The sequence below is a fragment of the Vipera ursinii genome (genome assembly GCF_947247035.1).
Source record: "Vipera ursinii genome assembly, chromosome: 3".
Taxonomy (NCBI): domain Eukaryota; kingdom Metazoa; phylum Chordata; class Lepidosauria; order Squamata; family Viperidae; genus Vipera; species Vipera ursinii.
The window spans coordinates 8,990,337-9,015,703 of record NC_139516.1 but is presented as its reverse complement, the minus strand read 5'-3'; the positions used below and the strand labels follow the sequence as shown (position 1 = coordinate 9,015,703).

Here is a 25,367-nt window from a genome sequence, read left to right as displayed (position 1 = left end):
GAGCTGCTGTTTATCAACCTTATGTCTTTTAATGGGAGACCCAGGTTGGTCTAGTCCTGAGACTAGAAACCAGGAGATGGTGAATTCTAGTCCTGCCTTAGGCACGCAAGCTGGCTGGATGACTTTGGGCCAATCGCCAGGAGATGCTGAGTCCTAACTAAGAAGACGTTTCCTGACAATGAGAACGGTTAATCAGCGGAACAGCTTACCTCCTGGACTTGTGGATGCTTCATCATTGGAGATTTTTCAAGAAAATAGAATAGAATAGAGCTAGAAGGGACCTTGGAGGTCTTCTAGTCCAGCCTCCTGCTCAAGTAGGAGAGCCTATACCATCTCAGACAGGTGACTGTCTAGCCCAGGGGTAGGCAACCTTGGCTCTTTTATAACTCATGGACTTCAACTCCCAGAATTCCTGAGTCAGCTATGCTGACTCAGGAATTCTGGGAGTTGAAGTCCATGAGTCATAAAAGAGCCGAGGTTGTCTACCCCTGGTCTAGCCTCTTCTTAAAAATCTCCAGTGATGGAGCGCCCACGATTTCTGGAGGCAAAGCTGTTCCACTGGTTGATTGTCCTCACTGTTAGTAAGTTTCTCCTTAATTCCAGGTTGCTTTTCTCTCTTTAGTCAGCTTCCATCCATCGTTTCTCGTCCTTCCCTCTGGTGTTTTGGTGAACAACCTGGCCCCCTTTGCCTTGTGGCAGCCCCTCGGATACTGGAACACTGCTAGATTGGCAGCTATTTGTCTGGGATACAATAAGGTTTCTTGCCTTGGTAATAATCAAAAGCAGTAATCATAATAATGATGCCAATAAGGGTGGTAGTAGAGAAGAGCCTTGGTGGAGCAGTGGGCTAATGCCTCCTTAAGTAACACCAGCTGCCTGCAATTAGTGCAGGTTCGCATCCCACCAGGCTCAAGGTTGACTCAGCCTTCCATTCTTCCGAGGTAGGTAAAATGAGGACCCAGATTGTTGGGGGCAATTTGTAATACTGACTTTGTAATAATGCCGCTTGGGGTGTGTGTGAAAGCCCTAATAAGCAGGCATATACATAGAATGAAGGCTACTGCTAAGCTTGTAAGCCGCCCTGAGTCTTCGGAGAAGGGCGGGATATAAATGGAATTAAAATAAAAAAATAAAAAATAAAAAAAGATGAGAAGGATAGTAATAATAATAATACAGCCATACAACACTTAGACATAGGACAGTACTGTGAGCTGCAGAGGGATCTGGAGAAGGAGAACATCAAGAGGATGAAGATGGACAGATAGACGAGAAGGGTACAGGAGGAGATCAAGCTGCAACTCTTTTGGATGATCCTAGAGAACAGAGGGTGACGCGTGCTGCCTTAAAACGCTCAAAAAAGAAATAAGACCAGTAGAAATCTATGGAACTTCCACAATATACTTATAGTCAAGTGGTAGTTGTGTTTTTAAGAGTTTTGGGATGATATGTCTGGTAACAGAATGTTCAATTTGGAATTAATGGACAATTTACTACAGAGGAAGAGGAAGAAAGTTTTGTGGGTTAATGCGGGTTAATTTGTGTAAGAACTATCTATTATAGCCTATTTTGGCTAGAGAGGTTAATAGGGATAGGTGCTTGTGATGTGTAAGTGAGAATATGTCTAGGTAATAGTGAATTGTGGAAGAACATAGATGGGAATGATGCTAGTTTTCTTTTATTTTAGTTTTTTATACATATTTAGTATTGTTAAGGATTGGTTTACTCTATATAAGCTAGAGAGTGATGGATTTTAGAGTTTATAATTGTTAGTATATGATTGTTTATGATTGCTTTTTAGATATATACCTTGTATTTTGCTCTGGGAAGTCGGGGGGGGGGAGGGGGGGAGGAGGGGAAGTAGAGGGGGGGGAGGCAGGGGAGGGAGGAGGGAGAGGGGGAGGGGGGGAGATAGGGGGGAGGTAGGGAGGGGAGGAGGGAGGGGGAAGGGGGTTTTTTCAAAGGAAAATTGTATTTTAAAACTTTTCAATAAAAAAAAAGGACAGTACTGTGAGCAAATACTGCCATTTTTACAAAGGGACATCCTTTGCACAATAAGATTGCCTGCCCATTCTCTGCACCCTTGCAGAGTAACTGTTCCTTGCATATAACCTATCTGTGCAGTTTGAAGAAACTCATTTCCCTTAAAAAAAACCAATGATGAACCCAGCAACTTTCTATCAGAAATGGTGATGGTTTTATTTTTATGGGACTATTATTCAGGCCTCTCAATTTCTATCCATACAACCCTGCTGGCCCTCTTCCCACCTTTGGGTCAGGAGGTGAGGGCAGAATTAATTCCCCTTGCGGAGACTGCAATGCAGGGTCTATGCAGCTTCCTACAGAGAGAAAGAGAGAAAGAGAAAGAAGGAAAGAGAGAGGAAGAAAGAGGGAAAGAAAAAGAGAAAGAGGGTGAGAAGGAGGGAGGGAGAGAGAGAGAGAAAGGAGGGAGAGAGAGAAGGAGAAAGAAAAAGAAAGAGGGAGGGAGAGGAGAAGGGAGAGAGGGACAGAGAAAGAGAAGGAGAGAGAAGAGGAAGGGAGAGAGGGAGGGAGAAAAAGGAAAGAGAGAGAGAAAGAGGGAGAGAAGGAGGGACAGAGGGAGAGAGAAAGAGAAGGAGGGATGGAAAGAGACAAAGGGAGGGAGAGAGAGAGAGAGAGAGAAAGAGAGAAAGAGAAAGAAGGAAAGAGAGAGAAAGAAAGAGGGAAAGAAAAAGAGAAAGAGGGTGAGAAAGAGGGAGGGAGAGAGAGAGAGAAAGGAGGGAGAGAGAGAAGGAGAAAGAAAAAGAAAGAGGGAGGGAGGGGAGAAGGGAGAGAGGGAGAGAGAAAGAGAGAGAAGAGGGAGGGAGAGGGAGGGAGGGAGAAAAAAGAAAGAGAGAGAGAAAGAGGGAGGGAGGGAGAGAAGGAGGGACAGAGGGAGAGAGAAAGAGAAGGAGGGAGGGAAAGAGAGAGAGAGAGAGAGAGAGAGAGAGAGAGAGAGAGAGAGAGAGAGAGAGAGAGAGAGAGAGAGAGAGAGAGAGAGAGAGAGAGAGAGAGAGGCATATGCATTTGCAGCTCTCTGATTTTGGGTGAGAAGGTCACTTCCAAGAAATGTGTTTGTTCCAGCCACAGAAAGAGTTCCTAAACAGCTTGGACTCTCTATGCTGTGTATACACATCTTTTCCCATTTGGGGACAGGCTGATGTGTCAGATCAACAGAATCTTTGTTCTTGATCTTGGGGGAAAATCAGTCATGGCGGTTGGTGTGAAGTTCATTTTCTCTATCCCTTTGTAAATCCTCTGGGTCTGGGAGAAGCTAGTCCCATGTCTGTTTCCTCGGGAGAAAATCCTCCGGATTTGCCAATGGGCTTTGTCCCAGGTTCCCACTTAACTGGAATTATTTATATCCTGCCTTGATTGTTTGTATAAGGAACAGAACTTAATACAGGTAGACTCTTCACAACCATTGCTTGAATGGTTCAGTTACAACTACACTGAAAAAAGTGACTTCTGACTGTTTTTACAAGCATCGCAGCCTCCCCAGGGTCAGGTGATCAAAATTCAGGTGCTTGGCAACTGGCATGTATTTATGACGGTTGCAGCGTTCCGGGGTCCTGTGATCCCCTTTTGTGACCTTCTGACCAGCAAAGTCAGTGGGGAAGCCAGATTCGCTTAATAACCATGTTACTACATGGTTACTACAGTGACCATGTTACTAACTTAAAACTACGGGGGCAAATCTCACCTAATAGCTATCTTGCTTAGCAGTGGAAATTTTGGGCTCAATTCCGGTCATAAGTCAAGGACGACCGGATCTCTTTCCTTCTGTTATTTTTCCCCACAACAACAGCCCTGTGAGGTGGGTTGGGCTAAGATAGAGTATCTGGCCCAAGGTCAACCAGCCAGATTCATGCCTAAGGAGGAACTAGAACTCACCGTCTCCTGGTGATTGGCCCAAAGTCACCCAGTCGGCTACCACCCAGCACTGTAACCATTTGACCAAATTGGCTGCATTTAATTTTGAACCCTTAAAATCATAAAGTTCTAGAATCACCCTACATAACTGAATATCAATAATAGGCAATACCAGTGAAATCAGCAGTTTCAACAGCATATTTTGTTGCTGTTGTTCATGTTGCACACAGACAAACTATATTCTTGTGTAAGAGAAGCTGGAAACTCAAGCCTTGGGATCAAATATCTAAATGCCATTTCAGAACGCATGGAAGACAGGACAAGTAAAGGCAAAGGTAAAGGTTCCCCCGCACATGCGTGCTAGTTGTTTCTGCCTCTAGGGACCGGTGCTCATCTCCGTTTCAAAGCCGAAGAGCCAGCGCTTGTCCGAAGACGTCTCCGTGGTCATGTGGCCGGCATGACTGGACGCCAAAGGCGCACGGAACTCTGTTACTTTCCCACCGCAGTGGTCCCTATTTTTCTACTTGCATTTTTACGTGCGTTCGAACTGCTAGGTTGGCAGAAGCTGGGACGAGTAACAGGCGCTCACTCTGTTATGCGGCACTCGGGATTCGACCTGCCAAACTGCCGACCTTCTGATCGACAAGCTCAGCGTCCTAACCCACTGAGCCACTGCATTGTAAATAATAATAATAATAATAATAATAATAATAATAATAATAATAATAATAATAATAATAATAACATCACTCTTTATTCTTTCACAAACTTTCTTCAGCTGCCCTCCTGCTTCTACCAATGACTTAAAATAAACGTGGAAATGATTTTAGATACCATCATTCTGGGATCCAGTCACTTCCCCGAATGATAAAATGACCATTATCACGCTGGAGAATAGCTGGAGATGCAAAACTCCACCTGCAATTCTTCGTGTCAGCCGGCTGAGAGATTATGATGAAAGGTCAGAGTCGTCAGAACGAGAGTAAGAGGCTTCGTCAGCCTTTTTCAAAGTGAATTTTAAATGACTTCCACCGAAAGACGAAGGGGTCCCCAAGCTTTTGGTTTGAAGCCTGCTTCATCCCTGGCAAATCCACTGGGCCAGAATTTGGGGTGATTCCTATAGCTGTTTATGGTTTTGAAGAGGTGCATTGGTACAGGGTGGCTGCTAGGGGAAGGAGGTCAAAAAAGTCAAGATGGCAGGGACAGCTGCATAATCAATGCCACTGCAGTGGGTGGGGCTCCCAACACATCAAAGCTCTGAAGGGCATGGTTGAAAAAAATCAAGATGGCAGTCGTGGCAGTGAGATCAAAGCAACCCCCCACCCCCGCTGATTTTTTTATGTAGATATAAGCAGAACCTTGCTTGTGTTGGTGTGATCATCATTTTCACTTTTTTGACCATGTGCAGTCTTGGGCAACCCCTTGACATTTCCTGATGTCTTTTTATTTGATGCCTTCTGCTCTTCAGGAAAGGAATTTGATTTTTTTTCACACTTGTTTTCATACTACAGGTAGTCCTCAAATTACAGCCACAATTGAACTCGAAATTCATGTGCCCTATTTTATTAACTTTCTTGCCGTAGTTGTTAATCCCTGCAGTTGTTCAGTTCGTTGCACGATTGTTAAGTGAATCTGCCTTCCCCATTGGCCTTCCTTGTCAGAAGGTCGCAAAGGGGTAACACGTGACCCAGGGACACTGCAGCCATCATACCTATAAGCCAGTTGTCTAGTGTCCGAATTTTGATCATGTGCCCATGGAGATGCTGCCACAGTCACAATTGTAAAAAATGGCCATAAGTCACTTTTTTTCAGTGCCATTGCAACTTTGAACTGTCACTAAACTGTTATAAGTCAAGGATTATCTGCACTTTTAATATCCACTCCTAATTTACACTTTGTAATTGAACTGATCAGACCACACGTGGGGTACTAGGTCCACTTTTGCTCACCAAGATACAAAGAAGATGTTGAGACTCTAGAAAGAGTGCAAAGAAGAGCAGCAAAGATGACTATGGGGGCTGGAGGCTAAAAGAAATAATCATAATCCAATCATAATAATAATAGAGTTGGAAGGGACCTTGGAAGTCATCTAGTCCAACCCCCTGCTCAGGCAGGAAACCCTGTACCATTTCAGACAAATGGCTGTCCAGTCATTAAGAACTGTTGGAACATTCACAACTTCTGGAGGCAGGTTGTTCCATTGATTAATTGTTCTAACTGTCAGGAAACTCTTCCTGAGTTCTAGGTTGCTTCTCTCCTTGATTAGTTTCCATCCATTGCTTCTTGTCCTGCCTTCTGGTGCTTTGAAGAATAGCTTGACTCCCTCTTCTTTGTGGCAGCCCCTGAGATATGATGAACAGTTGCAGAAACTGGGTATGTCTAACCTAGTTTAACAAAAAGAAGGATTATGGGTGACTCAATATCAGTTTGGCCTATTTGCAAAAGCTCCCGAAGGAAGGGCAAGAAATGACAGGTGGAAGATAATTAAAGAGAGACCCAATCTAGAATTAAGGAGAAATTTCCTGTCAGTGAGAACAATTAAGCAATGGAACGGGTTCCCTTCAGAAGTTGCGGGTGCTCCATCACTGGAGATTGGACAGCCATTTGTCTGGAATGGTATAGGCCAGGGGTAGGCAACCTTGGCTCTTTTGTGACTCCTGGACTTCAACTCCCAGAATTCCTCAGCCAGCCATGCTGAGGGGAAAGGGAGAGGTTTCCAAGCTGAGCTCTGCTGGCTCAGGAATTCTGGGAGTTGAAGTCCACGAGTCATAAAAGAGCCAAGGTTGCCTATCCCTGAGGTAATGCTTCACTAATACACTGAAATGCCCTAGATCAGGGGTAGGCAACCGTGGCTCTTTTATGACTCGTGGACTTCAACTCCCAGAATTCCTGAGCCAGCCATGCTTAGGGGAAAGGGAGAGGTTTCCAAGCTGAGCCATGCTGGCTCAGGTATTCTGGGAGTTGAAGTCCACAAGTCATAAAAGAGCCATGGTTGCCTACCCCTAGTATAGGCTCTCCTGCTTGAGCAGGGGGTTGGACTAGAAGATCTCCAAGGTCCCTTTCAACTCTGTTATCCTGTAGTTTTGTAATTTCATTGGGCTATGTCTGGATGGGTGAAAGTCCTATCGACCCAGCCTGTGTAGAACAATGTCGAAATAATAAAATGCCGATCAAGCAGCCGTGTCTGAGAAGCCAAATCAGAAAGCTTTCCTCAGCCAATAAGGAAAGATCAGGGCATTTATTACCTTGAATAAAAAAGCATCTATCATCGCTGAAATAAAGTCCCCACTACAACTAAGCTACTTCCTCCACCGATAAATGTAATGTCATCGAACAGTGATGAACATTCTAATTGCTCGAGAAAATGTATGTGACCCTGGGCTGAAATTGTGGGTCTTAGGCAGGATCCGATCTATCAGAGAAAGATGTGAAGAGAGAAACAGTTTTGCTGAGCAGGCAGGAAGGCTGGAGGATGGGAATCTGAGTAAGGAGAATATCCAGAAACTTGGTGAAGACAGGAGAATGGAAAGAAAAAGCAGAGGGCAGATCAGAGGGCACTGCCAGTCTAACCCCTGCCCTGAGGCCCACACCATTTCTGGAGGAATGCGAACATGGATGCCCCCAGAGGAAGGTCAAAGTCTGCAAGTTGTTGGTTGCAGTGTTGCCATGGGACCCCAACCTTTTGTTCAGGGGTGCAATATCACTGCGTATGTAAAATGGGTAGGGTTTGATTGCAACACCCCCACCCCCCGACATTTGGAGATTTTAATATTCCTTTACCCTGGAAGGTGCTGAGGAATGCATGACATTATCAAGATAAAGCGGGAGATCCGAAGTTCAAGTTCTGCCTTAGCTATGAAAGCAGCTGGGTTATTTTGGGCCAATCCCCAGAAGGTGGTGAGTTCTAATCCCACCTTGGCATGAAAGCCAGCTGGGTGACTTTGGGCCAAACACCAGGAGGCATTGAATTTTAGCCACGCCTTAAGCATGAAAGCCAGCTGTGGTCATAAGACAGGGATTATCTGATAGCAGTATATCAATCCAATGTCTCAGGGGCTGCCACAAAGAAGAGGGGGGGGGGGCAGGTCAAGCTATTCTCCAAAGCACCTGAAGGCAGGACAAGAAGCAACGGATGGAAACTAATCAAAGGGAGAAGCAACCTAGAACTAAGGGGAAATTTCCTGACAGCGAGAACGATTAACCAGTGGAACAGCCTGCCTCCAGAAATTGTGGGTGCTCCATCATTGGAGGCTTTTAAGAAGGGCCTGGACATCCATTTGTGTAAAATAGTATAGGGCAGGGGTCTTCAAACTTGGCCCTTTTATAACTTGTGGATTTCAACTCCCAGAATTCCCCAGCCAGGCTGGTGTAGGGTTTCTTGCTCCAGCAGGGGGTTGGTCTAGAACAGACATGTCAAACACAAGGCCCGGGGGCCGGATCCGGCCCGCGAAGTGGTTTCATGCGGCCCGCGAAGCCATCCTGGAAAGAGTGAGGGAATGGCCCGCACTGCCTTGGCCCTGGCCCAGAGACCCTCCTTCCTCCAGAGACCCCCAGATCTGTCCCACTCCTGCCCAGGCCCCCATAGGCACCCTTGATGCCAACAATGTAGAGCTGGCCATGCCCATCCAGTAGGCCATACGCACTCTAGCCACGCCCACCGAGTAGGCCATGCCCACCCTGGCCACACCCACCCGGCCCCCTAAGGGCAACCGCAATGCTGATGCGGCCCTCAATGAAATTGAGTTTGACACCCCTGGTCTAGAAGACCTCTAGAAGGTCCTTCCAACTCTATTATTCCGTATTAAAATCATCTTCCGTGGTTCTTTTCTAAGTGTTGATCCATCAGTCCTAAAAGGAAAAGTTCTGGCTTCAAGTCCTGTTTAACTCTGATGCAGCAGCAAAGGTCAGCTCCGCTGTTGCTCCTGATCTGGGTCCTGAAGCCTTTTTTTTATGATCAAAACCAAATGTTTTCTCCTTGAATTAAGACCAGCCTCTGGCACATCTGCCACTGCTCCATCCTCTTCTCATTTACCATCCAGCTCATTTGCTGCCGTTTGGAGGAAGCGCAGAGTAAGCCTGACTCAGCAGTTTTGTCCCTTGCCCAGGGGGGAAAAAAAGCCCCTCCAATTAGGATGCCCCTCACTCATTTACACTCCATTTAAATGTTAAAAGACAGAGTTTCATGGGGTTTTAATGGCCCCATTACTTCCAATCTGTAACCTGAGGTAAAGATTTTGATGGGAACCTCTTCCAAGGTATTTTAAAGGTTAGATGAACAATTAGATTCATGTCTACCATAATCTTACAATCTTTCATTTCTTCACATTTAGAAAAAAAGAAAAGAAAAGAAAAAAAGGGGAGGGAGAGAGCAGTTATTTCTCTTCGCCTCTTAGGTTGCAAGTGATTTTCCTAAGGAAGTCCTCGACTTTCAACAATTTGTTTAGTGACTGTCCAAAGTTACAACAGCACTGGAAAAAGTGACTTATGACCGTTTTTCACAGTTGTGACCTTTGCAGCAACCCCCCATGGTCACGTGATCTAAAATTCAGTTGCTTGGCAACTGGTTCATATTTATGACCGTTGCTGTGTCCGAAAGTCACCTGATCTCCTTTTGTGACCTTCTGACAGGCAAAGTCAATGGGGAAGCCAGATTCACTTAACAGCCAAGGGACCAGCTTACCAGCTGCAGTGATTCACTTAATAAGTGTGGCAAGAAAGGTCGTAAAATGGAGCAAAATTCACTTCACAAATGTCTCACTTAACAACTGCCCATTTTCCAACACCGTCAATGGGGGAAAGCATGAAAACAATAAAGAAAGGCTAAAACAGAGGTTTATTTTATTTCTTGGGCTTTTGAGTCAGCGTCGACTCCTGGCAACTGCTTGTATTAGCCCCTGCAGGGTTCTTTGCAACATTTCACAAGTGGTTTGCCATTACCTCTGTTGAAGGAAAAGTCTTCATCATGGTTCAGTCCAAGCTGGGAATAAACAACATGGCGACTGCTTTAGAAAGAAGGTTGTGGTTTATTGAAGAGGAGAGCCAGACAGGAAGATGGCTCTGGAAGAAAAAAGAGAGAGAGCACATGTAGGGAGCGGGTTTTTATACCCTCTGGAGCCTTTTGTTTGGAGTTATTCCTGTGGCATGAACTTTGACCTGAGTCTGAGTGTGCCTTTCTGGTATTCTGATGGTGGTGGGTTAATCCTATTATGTCCCAAAGGTCATATCCTGCTTCCCTGGGGCTGGGGCTGATGATTCTTAGATTTTTGGTGCTGATTTTAGGGATCTTTCTTCCTAATCCCAGTTTCCTGACTCCAGTCTTTCTGACAAGATTATCATCTGCAATTCTGCAGACTTGGTTTCTGTTTGGGACAGAGAGACTTGGGCAGGTGGAGTTGATTTCTGCCTTTAAATCTTTTATGGAAATAATAATAATAATAATAATAATAATAATAATAATAATAATAATAATAATAATAATAATAATAATAATAAGAAGAAGAAGAAGAAGAAGAAGAAGTTGGAAGGGACCTTGGAGGTCATCTAGTCCAACCCCCTGCTAAGGCAGGAAACCCTATACCATTTCAGACAAATGGCTGTCCAGTCTCTTCTTAAAAACTTCCAGTGTTGGAGCATTCACCACTTCTGGAGTCAGGTTGTTCCACTGGTTAATTGTTCTCACTGTCAGGAAGTTTCTCCTTAGTTCTAGGTTGCTTCTCTCCTTGACTAGTTTCCATCCGTTGCTTCTTGTCCTGCTTTCAGGTGCTTTGGAGAATAGCTTGACTCCCTCTTCTTCGTGGTAGCCCCTGAGATATTAGAACACTGCTATCATGTCACCCCTCACCCTTCTCTTCTTTAAACTACACATACCCAATTCCAGCAACCGTTCCCTATATGTTTTAGCCTCCAGTCCCCCAATCATCTTTCTTGCTCTTCTCTGTACTCTTTCTAGAGTCTCGACATCTTTTTTACATCATGGTGACCAAAACTGGATGCAGTATTCCAGGTGTGGCCTTACCAAGGCATTGTAAAGTGGTATTAGTACTTCACGTGATTTTGATTCTTTCTTTTAAATATTTCCAAAAATATTTGTTTTTCTGGGGGGCGGGGCTGACTTCCCACACCTCCTTCCTAGGGCTGAGGGAGAATGACTGCCTCAAGGTCACCCAGCTGGTTTGGGTGCTTAAGACAGGACTAGAACTCAGGATCTCCTAGTCTAAACCAAACAGGCATTAAAACAGGAACATCACAACTGAAAAGGAAAATCTGCAACTGCGTGTAAAATATGTTTCTGCAACTTCTTAGCATTTACAACCTGCCTCTCCTGCTCTCTGCAAGGAGACTGCATTTGTAACTAAGGTTTGAACTTAGAGGTTAGAATAACAAAATAACAGAGTTGGAAGGGACCTTGGAGTTAGAACAATTAATCAGCGGAACAACCTGCCTCCAGAAGTTGTGAATGCTCCAACGCTAGAAGTTTTTAAGAAGAGACTGGACAACCATTTGTCTGAAATGGTATAGGGTTTCCTGCCTGAGCAGGGGGTTGGACTAGATGACCTCCAAAGTCCCTTCCAAATCTGTTATTCTATTCTATTCTATTCTATTCTATTCTATTCTATTCTATTCTATTCTATTCTATTCTATTCTATTCTATTCTATTCTATTCTATTCTATTCCACTGCTCAAGCAGGAGACCCTATGCTATTTCAGACAAATGACTGTTCAATCTCTTTTTTAAAACCTCCAGTGATGGAGCACCCACAACTTGGAGGCAGCTGATTAATTGTTCTAACTGTCAGGAAGTTTCTCCTTAGTTCTAGGTTGCTTCTCTCCTTGAATAGTTTACATCTGTTACTTCTTGTTCTGCCTTCAGGTGCTTTGGAGAATAGGTTGACCCCCCCTCTTGTTTGTGGCAGCCCCTCAAATATTGGAGCATTGGTATCATGTCACCCCTCGTCCTTTTTTTCACTAGGCTAGACATACCCAATTCCTGTAACCGTTCTTCCTAAGTTTTAGCCTCCAGTCCCCATAATCATCCTTGTTGTTCTTCTCTGCACTCTTTCCAGAACCTTTGCATCTTTTTAATAAGATGGTGACCAAAAGTATTTGGTTTTACTAAAGATTCATAAACGGTACTAATACTTCACGTGGTCTTGATTCTGTCCCTCTGTTCATGCCACCTAGGATTGCAGTGGCTTTTTCAGCTTCTGCCGCACACTGCTGGCTCATATTTAAGGGATTTTCCGCTTGGACTTCTAGATCCTTCTTTCAGTTACTGGTTTTGAGACAGGTTTCAGCTAATTTGTACATTTGGTCTAATCAAATCAAAGCTGTTTCTTCTTCCAGTTATGTCAGCTACTGAGGAGCATCTATTCCCTGGCTGGCTGAGGAATTCTGGGAGCTGAAATCCACAAATCCTAAAGTTACCACGTTTGAAGACCCTGCTGGCTGAGGAATTCTGGGAGTTGAAGTCCACAAGTCTTAAAGTTGCCAAGTTTGAAGATCTCTAATCTATTCCAAACCCTATAAGAGAGGGGGTTATTTTCACCCACATCCTAAATGCCGGAAAGGTGGAACCATTTGTGGAACATTCCTGAGGGGGCTATTATTTAAATGATCTTCCAATCGGGTCCTCAAGAGCAGTCCATTCATTCATTCATTCATTCATTCAATCAATCAATCAATCAATCAATCAATCAATCAATCAAGATTTGTTCACCTATCCCAAACTATGCATAACAGAGGGGTTTAATTTGGTGGCTGTTTTTGCTATGTGCTCCCTCTTCACTTCAATCAAAAAGATCACTTGTGGTAAGAATTTTTTCCATTAAATCCCATCTCTGATTGCACAGGCACGCCTTCTAGAAAAACAGAGTTGTGTGAACCAGGAGAAGGGTTGCAACTTTGCCTCTCACAGTTTACACCGACAATATCGTTTGCAAGAACTTTTAACGAATGCCGTCCTAATAAAATAGCCTACAAGCTGTCTTCTTTAATCATAGCTTGAAGATGTTCCTGTCACCTGATTTGAGATTCAGCATTCTTTTCAAGCAGTACAACCCATTTTTTTGTTGGTTTTGGTTTTATTTTTATCACCCGTCCAAAATCCTGCTGGATGAAAGAATTGATGAGGCTGAGCTGTTTCGATTTTTTAATTTTTTTTAAATATATCACTCTATCCTTCTATTCTGGGAGAGAAGTATGCGAAATCTCTTCTTTCTGCCCTGTTAAGAAAGACGTGGGAAGAAAACAAACACCATTTGGGATAGGAGAAAGATCCGTCCTTCTTCCTTTTTATTTTGAGAGGAGGGGATATTTAATTGTTTGGAGGGAGATGGTGAAAATGTACAGGTACTCCTCGACTTATGACAACAACTGAGCCCAAAATTTCTGTTGTTAAGCAAAGAGTTGTTAAGTGAGTTTTGCCCCATTTTACGACTTTTTTCACCACGCTTGTTAAGTGAATCACTGCAGTTGTTAAATGAGTAGCATGGTTGTTAAGTGAATCTGGCTTCCCCATTGACTGCTGGTAGAAGGATGCAAAGATGATCACATGACCATGGGACACTGTAACCGTCATAAATATGAACAAGTTGCCAAGATATGAACTTTGATCATGTGCCCACGGGATGCTGCAATGGTCATAACTGTGAAAAACGGTCCTAAGTCACTTTTTTTTCAGTGCTGTTGTGACTTTGAGCGGTCACTAAACAAATGGTTGTAAGTCAAGCTGCCAAAAAAGCCAACACAGTGCTAGGCTGCATTAACAGAGGGATAGAATCAAGTTCATGTGAAGTATTAATACCACTTTACAATGCCTTGGTAAGGCCACACTTGGAATACTGTGACCAGTTTTGGTCACCACGACGTAAAAAAGATGCTGATACTCTAGAAAGAGTGCAGAGAAGAGCAACAAAGATGATCAGGGGACTGGAGGCTAAAACATATAAGGAACGGTTGCTGGAATTGGGTATGTCCAGTTTAATGAAAAGAAGGTCTAAGGGGGTGACATGACAGCTGTGTTCCAGTATCTCAGGGGCTGCCACAAAGAAGAGGGAGTCAAGCTATTCTCCAAAGCCCCTGAAGGCAGGACAAGAAGCAACGGATGGCAACTAACCAAGGAGAGAAGCAACCTAGAACTAAGGAGAAACTTCCTGACAGTTAGAACAATTAACCAGTGGAACAACCTGCCTCCAGAAGCAGTGAATGCTCCAACACTGGAAGTTTTAAAGAAGAGACTGGACAGCCATTTGTCTGAAATGGTATAAGGTTTCCTGCCTGAGCAGGGGGTTGGACTAGATGACCTCCAAGGTCCCTTCCCACTTTATTGTTATTATTATAAGGACTGTTTGCATCTGGCCACACCTAAGTCTCACTTACTTGAACGAGAAACCTGAAGGTTAATTGCAAAATGAAGAAGCAACTCCTGAAAATGTATCCTTATGTTATGAAAAATATGAGCTTCCCAGCATGTCTGGATGCTTTCAGTCCCCCCCCACCCCGAATCATGATTTAAACATTTTGTAGGAATAACCGATGCAGAGCCGGATTTCAAATTTACTGTATCTGCTTAAGCTTTTTCTCAGGGCAGGAACTCATAAGATCTATGCTGAAGGAAGCATCCTTTTTTAAATATAGGATATAGAAATTAGTATAAAATAGGGGCTTGTAAAATGTTCCATCATCCAATTTTGAAAGAGTTCATTTCAAATGTAACAGATGTTTTCTAAGTGTGAAATGAGTCTGTTTTTGAGGCTGGACCTCTTCGGGACCACAAGGAATTGCTTCTGTGCTCAAAATATTATGTAATATTACGCACACCTCCAGCTTATAATGCTTGATCACCATATAAGACAGGGTTAACAATGGACACCTGTAGTGCTGAGGTACCAGCAACACCCTTAAAATAACCTCTAGGAGACTTTCCTTTCCCCTCCCCATTAAGTAAAAAATTAATTTAAAGATCAACACAAAGAAACACCACAACGTTGTAATTTTGACAAATCCCACAGGAAAATGTTTATATGTCATGAACTTTGGGTTGAGATCTGAATGGACTGAAATCTCAAGAAAACTTGGTTGATACATAGTGCCAGAAAACATCCACTATGGGAAATGGTTGCTGATCCCTGTAATGCAAGGTAAGGTAAAGGTTCCCCCACATGTGTGCTAGTCGTTTCCGACTCTAGGGGCCGGTGCTCATCTCCGTTTCAAAGCCGAAGAGCCAGCGTTTGTCTGAGGACGTCTTCCGTGGTCATGTGGCCGGCACGACTAGACGCCAAAGGCGTACGGAACACTGTTACCTTCCCACCGTAGTGGTCCCTATTTTTCTACTTGCATTTTTACGTGCTTTCGAACTGCTAGGTTGGCAGAAGCTGGGACGAGTAACAGGCGCTCACTCTGTTACGTGGCACTCGGGATTCGACCCGCCAAACTGCCGACCTTCTGATCAACAAACTCAGCGTCCTAACCCACTGAGCCACCGCGTCCTTATACTGTAATGCAAAGCCATAGTAAAATAATTTCATACTTAATTACATATTAATATATTTCATTAATAACTACATACAGGGAGCCAGTTTGGTCTAGTGGTTAAGGCACTAGGTTCGAAAAGAGAAGACCTTGAGTTCTAGTCCCGCCTTAGCCATGGAAACCAGTTGGGTGATTTTGGGTCAATCACCAGGAGATGGTGAGTTCTAGTCCTGCATTAAGCATCAAAGCCAGTTGGGTGACTTTGGGCCAGTCTCTCTCTCTCAGTCCATCCCACCCGATAGGGTTGTTGTGGGAAAAATAGGAGGAGGAAGGTCTATTGGATATGTTTACCACCTTGAGTTACTTGTAAAAATAATAAAGCTGGGATACAAATAAATGAATAAATAGGACTTACTAGGAGATTAACCTAAGAGCTGTGGTGGCACAGTGGTTAGAATGCAGTACTGCAGGCTACTTCTACTGACTGCCAGCTGCCAGCCATTCGGCAGTTCGAATCTCACTGGCTCAAGGTTGACTCAGCCTTCCATCCTTCCGAGGTCAGTAAAATGAGGACCCAGGTTGTTGGGGGCCATAGGCTGACTCTGTAAACTGCTTAGGGAGGGCTGTAAAGCTCTGTGAAGTGGCATATAAGTCTAAGTGCTATTGCTATTGCTAAGAGGATTTGGGCAATTCTGTTCCAAGGAAAAAGGCGTATATATTTTTAAGATCACCCCTAGCTATGCAATCTCTTCTTAAGCAAACTCTCGGAGACCATTTAGTGAAGGGTACATCTTTTAAAATAATACGGTAGCAGTTGGGAGAAAAAGGCCCTGAGTTGTACAGTGATACTGGTAACATATCTTTCACCTTTCTAATTAATTTTGGATTTGCAACAAGCTCCTTTATATCGGAAAAAAAAGTGTTATTCATCTTCATCGTTATTATCTTAGCACATTGTTTAACGTTTGGGCTTGATTTCCTGACGGACGGTCATTGGTGAGATACCACTGTCTCCAGTCTTACTAATTCATCAACTCTAATGGCAAGAGAGGACGGGAAAATATGGCGGCTGTGGGCTACGCCAAGGTCAAGGGGGTCATCTTAACATAAAAGGATTCTGAGGTTTGTCGGCGTCTTTCTGAGGGTGAAGAGCAGAGAAAGATTTCTCATTGATCACCGGGCTATAAAGTTTATTTTTCCTCCTTTCAGCACATTTTAACAGGCAGCCATCTTGGACATCGTACCTTCTTCTTCAGCCCAAGCTAACCAGAGAGGGGAAAAAAAAAAGGTGCATTTTATTTACCCAGGGAGTACTTTGGAAAGATAAAAAAAAGTGCAGTTGCAAATGATGTTTCCTCTGGGAGAGGAACTCAGGTTGATCAGTCCAGAAATGCACTATAGAATCAATGTGCTGTATAATTAGGGCACTCCAAGGGTAGGGAAAAAAAACAACAACCCCAAACCCTTGATTCCAAGACATTGCAGGCCTCTTCAATGCAAAATAGACTACTTTATTGGCCAAGTGTGATTAGACACACAAGGAATTCATTTCTGGTACATAAATTCTCAGTCTACATGCATGCAAAACAACGAAGTAGTAATAATCATAATATCAAAGTATCAAAAGATTCTGGGGTGAATAGGAAAAACGTATGTTCAACAAAATGTGGAGTTCAGCTTGGTGGATCCGTGTGGGCTTTGGGTCAAATGATAGCACAATTTTAGATTATTACTACTACCACTGCTGCTGTTGTTGTTGTTGTTGTTATTATTATTATTATTATTATTATTATTATTATTATTATTATTATTATTATTATTATTATTACTATTATTATTATTATTATTATTATTATTATTATTATTATTATTATTATTATATTTATTAAATATTATTGCATTTATTATTATACTTATGCCCACCTTTTATTTTTTAATATTTCATATTTAATTTTATTTATTTATTTTATTTTATGTTTCACATTTTAAAATTACTAATTGAATAATTTATTTAATTGAATAATTTATTTAATTTATCATTAACATTTAATTTCATATCAATATTGAATATTTTAAACTCAGGATGGCAAACGTATCTATTACTCCTATTTTCCCCATAACAACAATTCTGTAAGGTCAGTTGGGCTGAGGGAGAGAGGGACTGGCCCAAAGTCGCTCAGTTGGCTTTCATACCTAAGGCAGGACTAGAACTCTCAGTCTCCTGGTGATTGGACCAAGTTCCCCCAGCTGGTTTTCATGCCTAAAGCAGGACTAGAACTCTCAATCTCCTACTGATTGGTGCAAAGTCACCCAGTTGGCTTTCATACCTAAGGCAGGACTAGAACTCTCAGTCTCCTGGTGATTGGACCAAAGTAACTCAGCCCGTGGCGGCTGGCAGCAGCGCGAAGCAACAGACTGGTGCGGCAGCTGGGGGCAGTGCAGAGGAGGCGGCTGGCAGCAGCAGGGACCAGGAGGCTTGCAGGTGGCGATGAGGGAGCAACAGACTGGGAGGCTTGCAGGTGATAATGAGGCAGCACGACAGAGGTGGCGGAGCAGCGGAGGACCCGACTGGCCGCTTGAAAGAACCTGGCTGAATGTTGAAGATGGAGCAATGGCTAAAGACAACTGAGGACAACTAGAAAGAACGGCTGAGCACAGAAAGGCAGTCAAAAAAGCAAGGTAGAGAGGATTTTCATATTTCCCATCTCATAACAAAGTATAATATTCTAGTTACAAATCCTATCCTTTTAATTATAATAATACTTTTATTTCTAACAGTTATCTATTTTTTAAATCATATTCAAACATCTGTTTAATAGTATAATATTCCATCTAATAGGTCAAAACCTGTATTTTCTTCAGTCTTACTCTAGCTTTCTTCCTTTGCCAAATAACTTTCCAAGTCAGTGCATTTGAATCATCAAGTAATTCTTCCTCTGTTTGTGTATATATTGTTTGGAATGAGGAAGATAATTTGATTGAAGTATTTTTGGAAGAATGCTCAACCCATTTATATTCATTAAACAGCCTCTGTCCTTCTCCTTCAGTTTTTCTTTTCATTTCTTGTTTCTCAGTATTCAGCATTTCTCCCATCAGCTTTATCATCTTTTCAATCAGCTCTTCTTTCTTATCCTCAAATGTATTCTGAGATCTTGACAAGTAAGATAACTTTTCCATTTCCGGTGTTATCACAGCATCTTTTAATTTTTCGTTTGTCTGTATCTGTCTGTTAATTCCTTACTTTAGGTCCTCCATCTTTGGATCAGTTTCTTCTAATTTTCCTTCTGTTTTCTTGGTTACTAGTTCCTTCTTTGTAGTCATTGTCTGGATTTGTAGGTTTTTTTAAGAAAATTGTTCTTTTATCTCATTTGCGTTGTTTTTAGTCTCATCATGAAATAAATCAATTGCCTCTTGGATTGATTTCAACATAGAAAGAATTTTTTCTGAGATTCATTAACATTTTCTTGCTGATATATCAAAAGATCTTGAGAAACTTGAACAATGGGCCCTGTCCAACAAAATCAGTTTCAATGAGGAGAAAAGCAAAGTTTTATATTTAGGCAAGAAAAATCAATGAAACAAATACAGATTGAGCGAGACCTGACTGTGTAACTGTGAGAGGGACCTTGGAGTCCTAGTGGACGACTGGGCAGCAGTGGGCAGCCAGCAATGGGCAGCAGCAACCAAAAAAGCCAATACAATCCTGGGCTGTATAAACAGAGGCATAGAATCAAGATCTCGTGAAGTATTAGTACTGCTTTATAAAACCCTAGTAAGAAGCACACCTGGAATACTGCAGATAATTTTGGTCACCCTATCACAAAAAAGATGTTGAGAATTTGGAAAAAAATCAGAGAAGAGCAACTAAGATGATCAAAGAACTGGAGACTAAAACATACGGAGAACATTTGCAGGACTTGGATTTGGCTAGTCTAAAGAAAAGAAGTAATAGGGGAGACATGATAGAAGTATTCCAGTATCTTAGGGGCTGTCACAAAGAAGAGGGCATCAGATTATTCACTAAGCACCAGAGGGAAGCACGAGAAACAATGATTGGAAACTGATCAAAGAGAGACACAGCCTGGAATTAAGGGGAAACTTCCTGACAATGCAGACAATCAACCAGCGGAACAGCTCGCCTCCAGAAATCTCCACTGGAGATTTTTAAGAAGAAACTGGACAGTCACTTGTCTGAGATGGTATAGATTCTCCTGCTTGAGCAGAGGGCTGGACTAGAAGGCCTCCAAGGTCCCTTCCAGTTCTATTCTGTTATGTTCTGTTCTGTTCAGGTGGGACTAGAACTCACAGTCTTCCAGTTTCTAGCCTGGTGCCTTAACTACTAGACCAAACAGCCCCTCTTTGTTCTTAATGTATCTTCTGGTAGGTCCAGTCACAATACATGCTTTAAATTTGACTGTAAATCTGTTCCTGATTTCCACTTTGAATTCTCAACCCTTCTATCCAGCCTGCAAAGATTTCTTGTCTGATCCTTCCTTGACTATCAGAAAGAAATAAAATTAAAACAACAACAACAACAAGCCTTTATTCCTTTTGGTTCTGTGATCAGTGTCTGCTTGATGTGTTTCTCCCTTTGACCTTCGGTTTCTCATTAAGAGGCTTAATCCAGACCTGCGCTCTTCATCAAATCTCTGTTTTTACAACTGCTGCTGATTCTGGCTCTCAAGGTTATATCATTTCTCTGAATCTTCAGTGGCTGTTGCTCTCATTTCAGCTGATCTATGACAGTTTTTTTCACACAGGCATACAAAATATCTGGCAGATACTGAAACAGCTCAATTTTCCTGAGTCAGAACACTGGTTCATTTAATCCTGATAGGCTGGAGTTACAGTTCCTAGAATCCAACATGTCCGTGGCTGTGCTAGATGGGAATTTTAGCCCCAGTAAAAAAAGTGGAAGAAAAAAAAGATGTCGAGACTCTAGAAAGAGTGTGGAGAAGAGCCACAAAGATGATTAGGGGACTGGAGGCTAAAACATATAAGGAACAGTTGCTGGAATTGGGTATGTCTAGTTTAATGAAGAGACGGATGAGGGGGGACATGGTCTTCCCAGTTGCAATGTATGGCTGTGAAAGTTGGACCATAAAAAAGGCTGAGCGCCAAAGAATTGAGGCCTTTGAACTATGGTGCTGGAGAAGACTCCTGTGAGTCCCTTGGACTGCAAGACGATCAAATCGGTCAGTCCTAGAGGAGATCAACCCTGACTGGTCTTTAGAAGGCCAGATCCTGAAGCTAAAACTGAAATACTTTGGCTACCTAATGAGAAGGAAGGACTCACTGGAGAAGAGCCTAATGCTGGGAAAGATTGAGGGCAAGAGAAGAAGGGGACGACAGAGAATGAGGTGGCTGGATGGAGTCACTGAAGCAGTAGGCAAGAGTTTAAATGGACTCCAGAAGATGGTAGAGGACAGGAAGGCCTGGAGGAACATTGTCCATAGGGTCGCGATGGGTCGGACACGACTTCACAGCTAACAACAAGTTTAAGGAAGAGAAGGATGAGGGGGGGACATGATAGCAGTGTTCCAATATCTCAGGGGCTGCCCCAAAGAAGAGGGAGTCAAGCTATTCTCCAAAGCGCCTGAAGGCAGGACAAGAAGCAACAGATGGAAACTAATCAAGGAGAGAAGCAACCTAGAACTGAGGAGAAACTTCCTGACAGTTAGAACAATTAACCAGTGGAACAACCTGCCTCCAGAAGCGGTGAATGCTCCAACACTGGAAGTTTTTAAGAAGACACTGGACAGCCATTTGTCCGAAATGGTATAGGGTTTCCTACCTGAGCAGGGGGTTGGACTAGATGACCTCCAAAGTGCCTTTCAACTTTATTATTATTAATAATAATAAGTTTGGAGAAACTTAGGATATAGGATTGGAAGAATATTGCTGCTTTAATGCTGGAGTCCTAAGAATACAGGTCATCCTCAATTTATGAACACAGCTGGAGCCAGAATTTTCATTGTTAAGCAAGGCAGTTGGTAAGTGATTTTACAACCTTTGGGGTTTTTTTTGGTCACGGTTGTTAAATGAATCCCTGCAGCTGTTAAGTGAATTCAGCTTCTCCTTTTGACATTGCTTGTCCGAAGTCGGCTAGGAAGTTTTTAAATGATGATCATGTGACCCTGAGATGCTGCTACCATTGTGAATCCATGCCGGTTGTCAAGTGCCCAAATGTTGATCATGTAGGGGTGCTTTGATGGTCATAAGTGCGAGGATAGGTCCTAAGTCGCTTTTTTCAGAACGGTTGTAACTTTGAGTAGTCATTAAATGAATGGTTGCAAGTCGAGGACTACCAGTACTCTGGAGAGGAGTGATGCACTGACTTATGACTGCAATGATTTACAACCATGGTTTTGGGCTCAATTATGGTCATAAGCAGAGGACTGTCTCTATAAGCCAAACCAAACTGAAGCATACAAATACTTAATGAGCAGGTAAATATTCCATCAATCCAGCTTCAAATTTTAAGGAAAAATAAACTCTTCTCCCAAAGGAATGTTGCCTTCATGCAAGTTCCATGACCGCTATTTTCCCCCCATATATTTTATTGATTTTTTTAAACATAAATCACTTAATAGTTGGTAAACAGTGTGTTTGCTGGGTTTATATTTGTAAAGAAAAATCATTAGCAATTGGTTTCCATAATCCACATAGTACATTGAGTTGATTTCCCCTTTTCCTCAAAATGTCTTCTTTGCAAACCTTGAAATAATACAGTTCTTATTATTTTGATAAATAACAGTTAAATATATGATTTCCCCCCCGCAATATTCCTAGAAATAGCAATCACATTAATATAATGTTTCTTTGCTATCTAATCATTCTGGTTGCCTCATCTTATATCAAGTTACAGTCCTTATTTAGATTTGTTTCTCCCATAAAGTTCAAAGTATGCTTGCTGGTTAAGATTTTCTCAACAGTACATGTAAAGATTTAAATTACATGTAAATTACATGTAAAGATTTAAATCCATTTTTTCCCCATATCATCACCGCTATTTTTATTTTTAACATCTAATGGTAATTTTTCCTAATTCAAATGGCAAAACTCAAGTTCTAATTTGTAACACCTTTCATGTACTGTATACTGAAAAGGTGGGGCTGCGTGGTGGCTCAATGGTTAAGGCACTGGGCTTGTTGGCTGAAAACCCGGCAGCTCCAGTTCGAGACCCAGCGCCATACAACGGGGTGAGCTCCCGTCCTCATCTCAGCTCCTGCCAACCTAGCAGTTCGAAAGCATGCAAATGCAAGTAGATGAATAGGTACCACTTTGGTGGGAAGGTAACAGTACTGTTTTTGATAAACCCATGTTGGCTTTTATTGATAACTTTGTTCGCATCAAGGTGTTCGCTGATTTTGTTTATTTATTTATTTTATTTTAATCCCATTTATATCCCGCCCTTCTCCGAAGACTCAGGGCGGCTTACAATCTAAGCACAAATCAAATGTGCTTAGCAATAGCCTTCATTCTATGTATATGCCTGCTTATTATTAGGGCTTTCGCCCCCCCCAAGCAACAAGATTTGTTGTTTGATTATCTTTTCCAGAATCTTTCCAGGTATTGAGGTAAGGCTTATAGGTCTGTAATGTCCTGGATCTATTTCAGTGACATAATGCTGGCCACAGGATTGCAGAAATGTCTTTATGTCTATATACAGTCCGAAAAGGCGAGTTGTGAAGACAGAAATGCAGGCTTTAAGTCACTGACCACAAATGTTGGTTGGAAAATGGCGTGAACACAGTTGGAAATAACCTAGGGGGGGGTCTAGAAAGCAGCTGAAACATGATTTTATTTAGCCTGGGATAGCCTGGGTGATATTCTCTCAGTTGTATGCATTTGTACTGTGATTTAATGTTAATGGGATCAAAATGGCTTATTTTTGTGCGGATTTTTGACCTATACATTGAAGAGAGAACACATATTTTAGCCATGATAGCTAGACAAATTTTAAAACACGAGAGCCTCGATCCTCAGGTTTTCAGTATTTTATTTACTTCTATTCCAGGTGGTATATCCCATACCGATGGCTAGCTCCTAAGCCACATACTCAACGTTGCAGTGGAGAATGATTCATTTGACTTAAACCCTACTTCTTCTCTTCAAAGACGCCATATAACATTTAAAGTAGCTCAGCGAGGAAAACTAATGAATATTAGAACACACATGACAGCATTTTGGCTCTGGCACACTGACTAATGTCGGAAAAAGACTGGCCGTTAGCGCAAAGCCGTTACCCTGTCTGTAAAAAAGAAATGAGGCTGTTCATTTTTTTTAATGCATGACACACTCAGATTTAATTTGCTGTAGTTTTTAAGTGCTGGGTATTGTGTCCCGGCTTTCAAATAAACATATTTATGTTTGCTTCCAAGCAAAGCCAAACACTCTGTATTGCATTTTTTGCAGGCTGGAAAGGAATAATCACCACTTCTACAGCCAGTAAATCAAAGACCCAGATTTTAGCGAGGCCACTGAGCGTTATCTAGGGTCACCTTCATCTGCTGAAAATAACCCACTCCTTTGCTGCCTAAAACTGAGAATCATAGAATCATAGGGCTGAGTGGGGCCTTGGAGGTCTTTCATAAGGCAGGAGTCCTTATATCATCCCAGACAAATCTTTTCTTGAGTGACAAATGTGTCTTATAACATGTGTTATAAGCACTGAACACCTGTATGTATACTGAGAGCTTATGCACTGGAGACAAATTCCTTGTATGTCCAATCACACTTGGCCAATAAAGAATATTGTATTTCTATTCTATTCTATTCTATTCTATTCTATTCTATTCTATTCTATTCTATTCTATTCTATTCTATTCTATTCTATTCTATTCTATTCTATTCTATTCCATTCCATTCCATTCCATTCCATTCCATTCCATTCCATTCCATTCCATTCTATTCTATTCTATTCTATTCTATTCTATTCTATTCTATTCTATTCTATTCTATTCTATTCTATTTTCAGAAACCTGTTTTACTTTAGATGCATCTCTTGGCTTTGCTGTTCCATATGTATCTGTTGTTCCAAATATTTATTTCCCATCCGGTTTGACTGTTGGGTTTAAGGCTGTCAGTGGATCCTGGGAATCTTTAAGCAAAGTAGGTGTATGTGAGAATGACAATATTCTATTCTATTCTATTCTATTCTATTCTATTCTATTCTATTCTATTCTATTCTATTCTATTCTATTCTATTCTATTCTATTCTGTCCTCTCCTCTCCTATCATTATTCTATTCTATTCTATTCTATTCTATTCTATTCTATTCTATTCTATTCTATTCTATTCTATTCTATTCTATTCTATTCTATTCTATTCTATTCTATTCTATTCTATTGCATTGCATTGCATTGCATTGCATTGCATTGCATTGCATTGCATTGCATTGCATTGCATTGCATTATTATTCTATTCTATTCTATTCTATTCTATTCTATTCTATTCTATTCTATTCTATTCTATTCTATTCTATTCTATTCTATTCTATTCTATTCTATCCTATCCTATCCTATCCTATCCTATCCTATCCTATCCTATCCTATCCTATCCTATCCTATCCTATCCTATTCTATTCTATTCTATTCTATTCTATTCTATTCTATTTTCAGAAACCTGTTTTACTTTAGATGCATCTCTTGGCTTTGCTGTTCCATATGTATCTGTTGTTCCAAATATTTATTTCCCATCCGGTTTGACTGTTGGGTTTAAGGCTGTCAGTGGATCCTGGGAATCTTTAAGCAAAGTAGGTGTATGTGAGAATGACAATATTCTATTCTATTCTATTCTATTCTATTCTATTCTATTCTATTCTATTCTATTCTATTCTATTCTATTCTATTCTATTCTATTCTATTCTATTCTATTCCATTCCATTCCATTCCATTCCAAGGGATCCATGTATGTTTAGGCTAGTGAAGAGCAGGTTCAGGGGAAACAAGATAGCATCCTCCAGTCATTGAAGGGCTATCACAAGGAAGAGGGCATTGGTTCATTCT

At 41.8% G+C, this 25,367-nt stretch overlaps 1 protein-coding gene across 1 annotated transcript in view; it reads left to right on the top strand.

Annotated features, from left to right (window-relative positions):
- LOC310637723 (uncharacterized protein) overlaps positions 1-25,080 on the top strand; it is a gene marked incomplete at both ends in the record, with an annotated part of 181,023 nt that extends 155,943 nt beyond the window's left edge. The window contains one exon of the mRNA XM_083358224.1: positions 24,487-25,080. Within this exon, the coding sequence (XP_083214350.1) occupies positions 24,487-25,080 (594 nt within the window). The remainder of the gene's footprint in view (positions 1-24,486) is intronic.
- Positions 25,081-25,367: the final 287 nt, after the last annotated feature.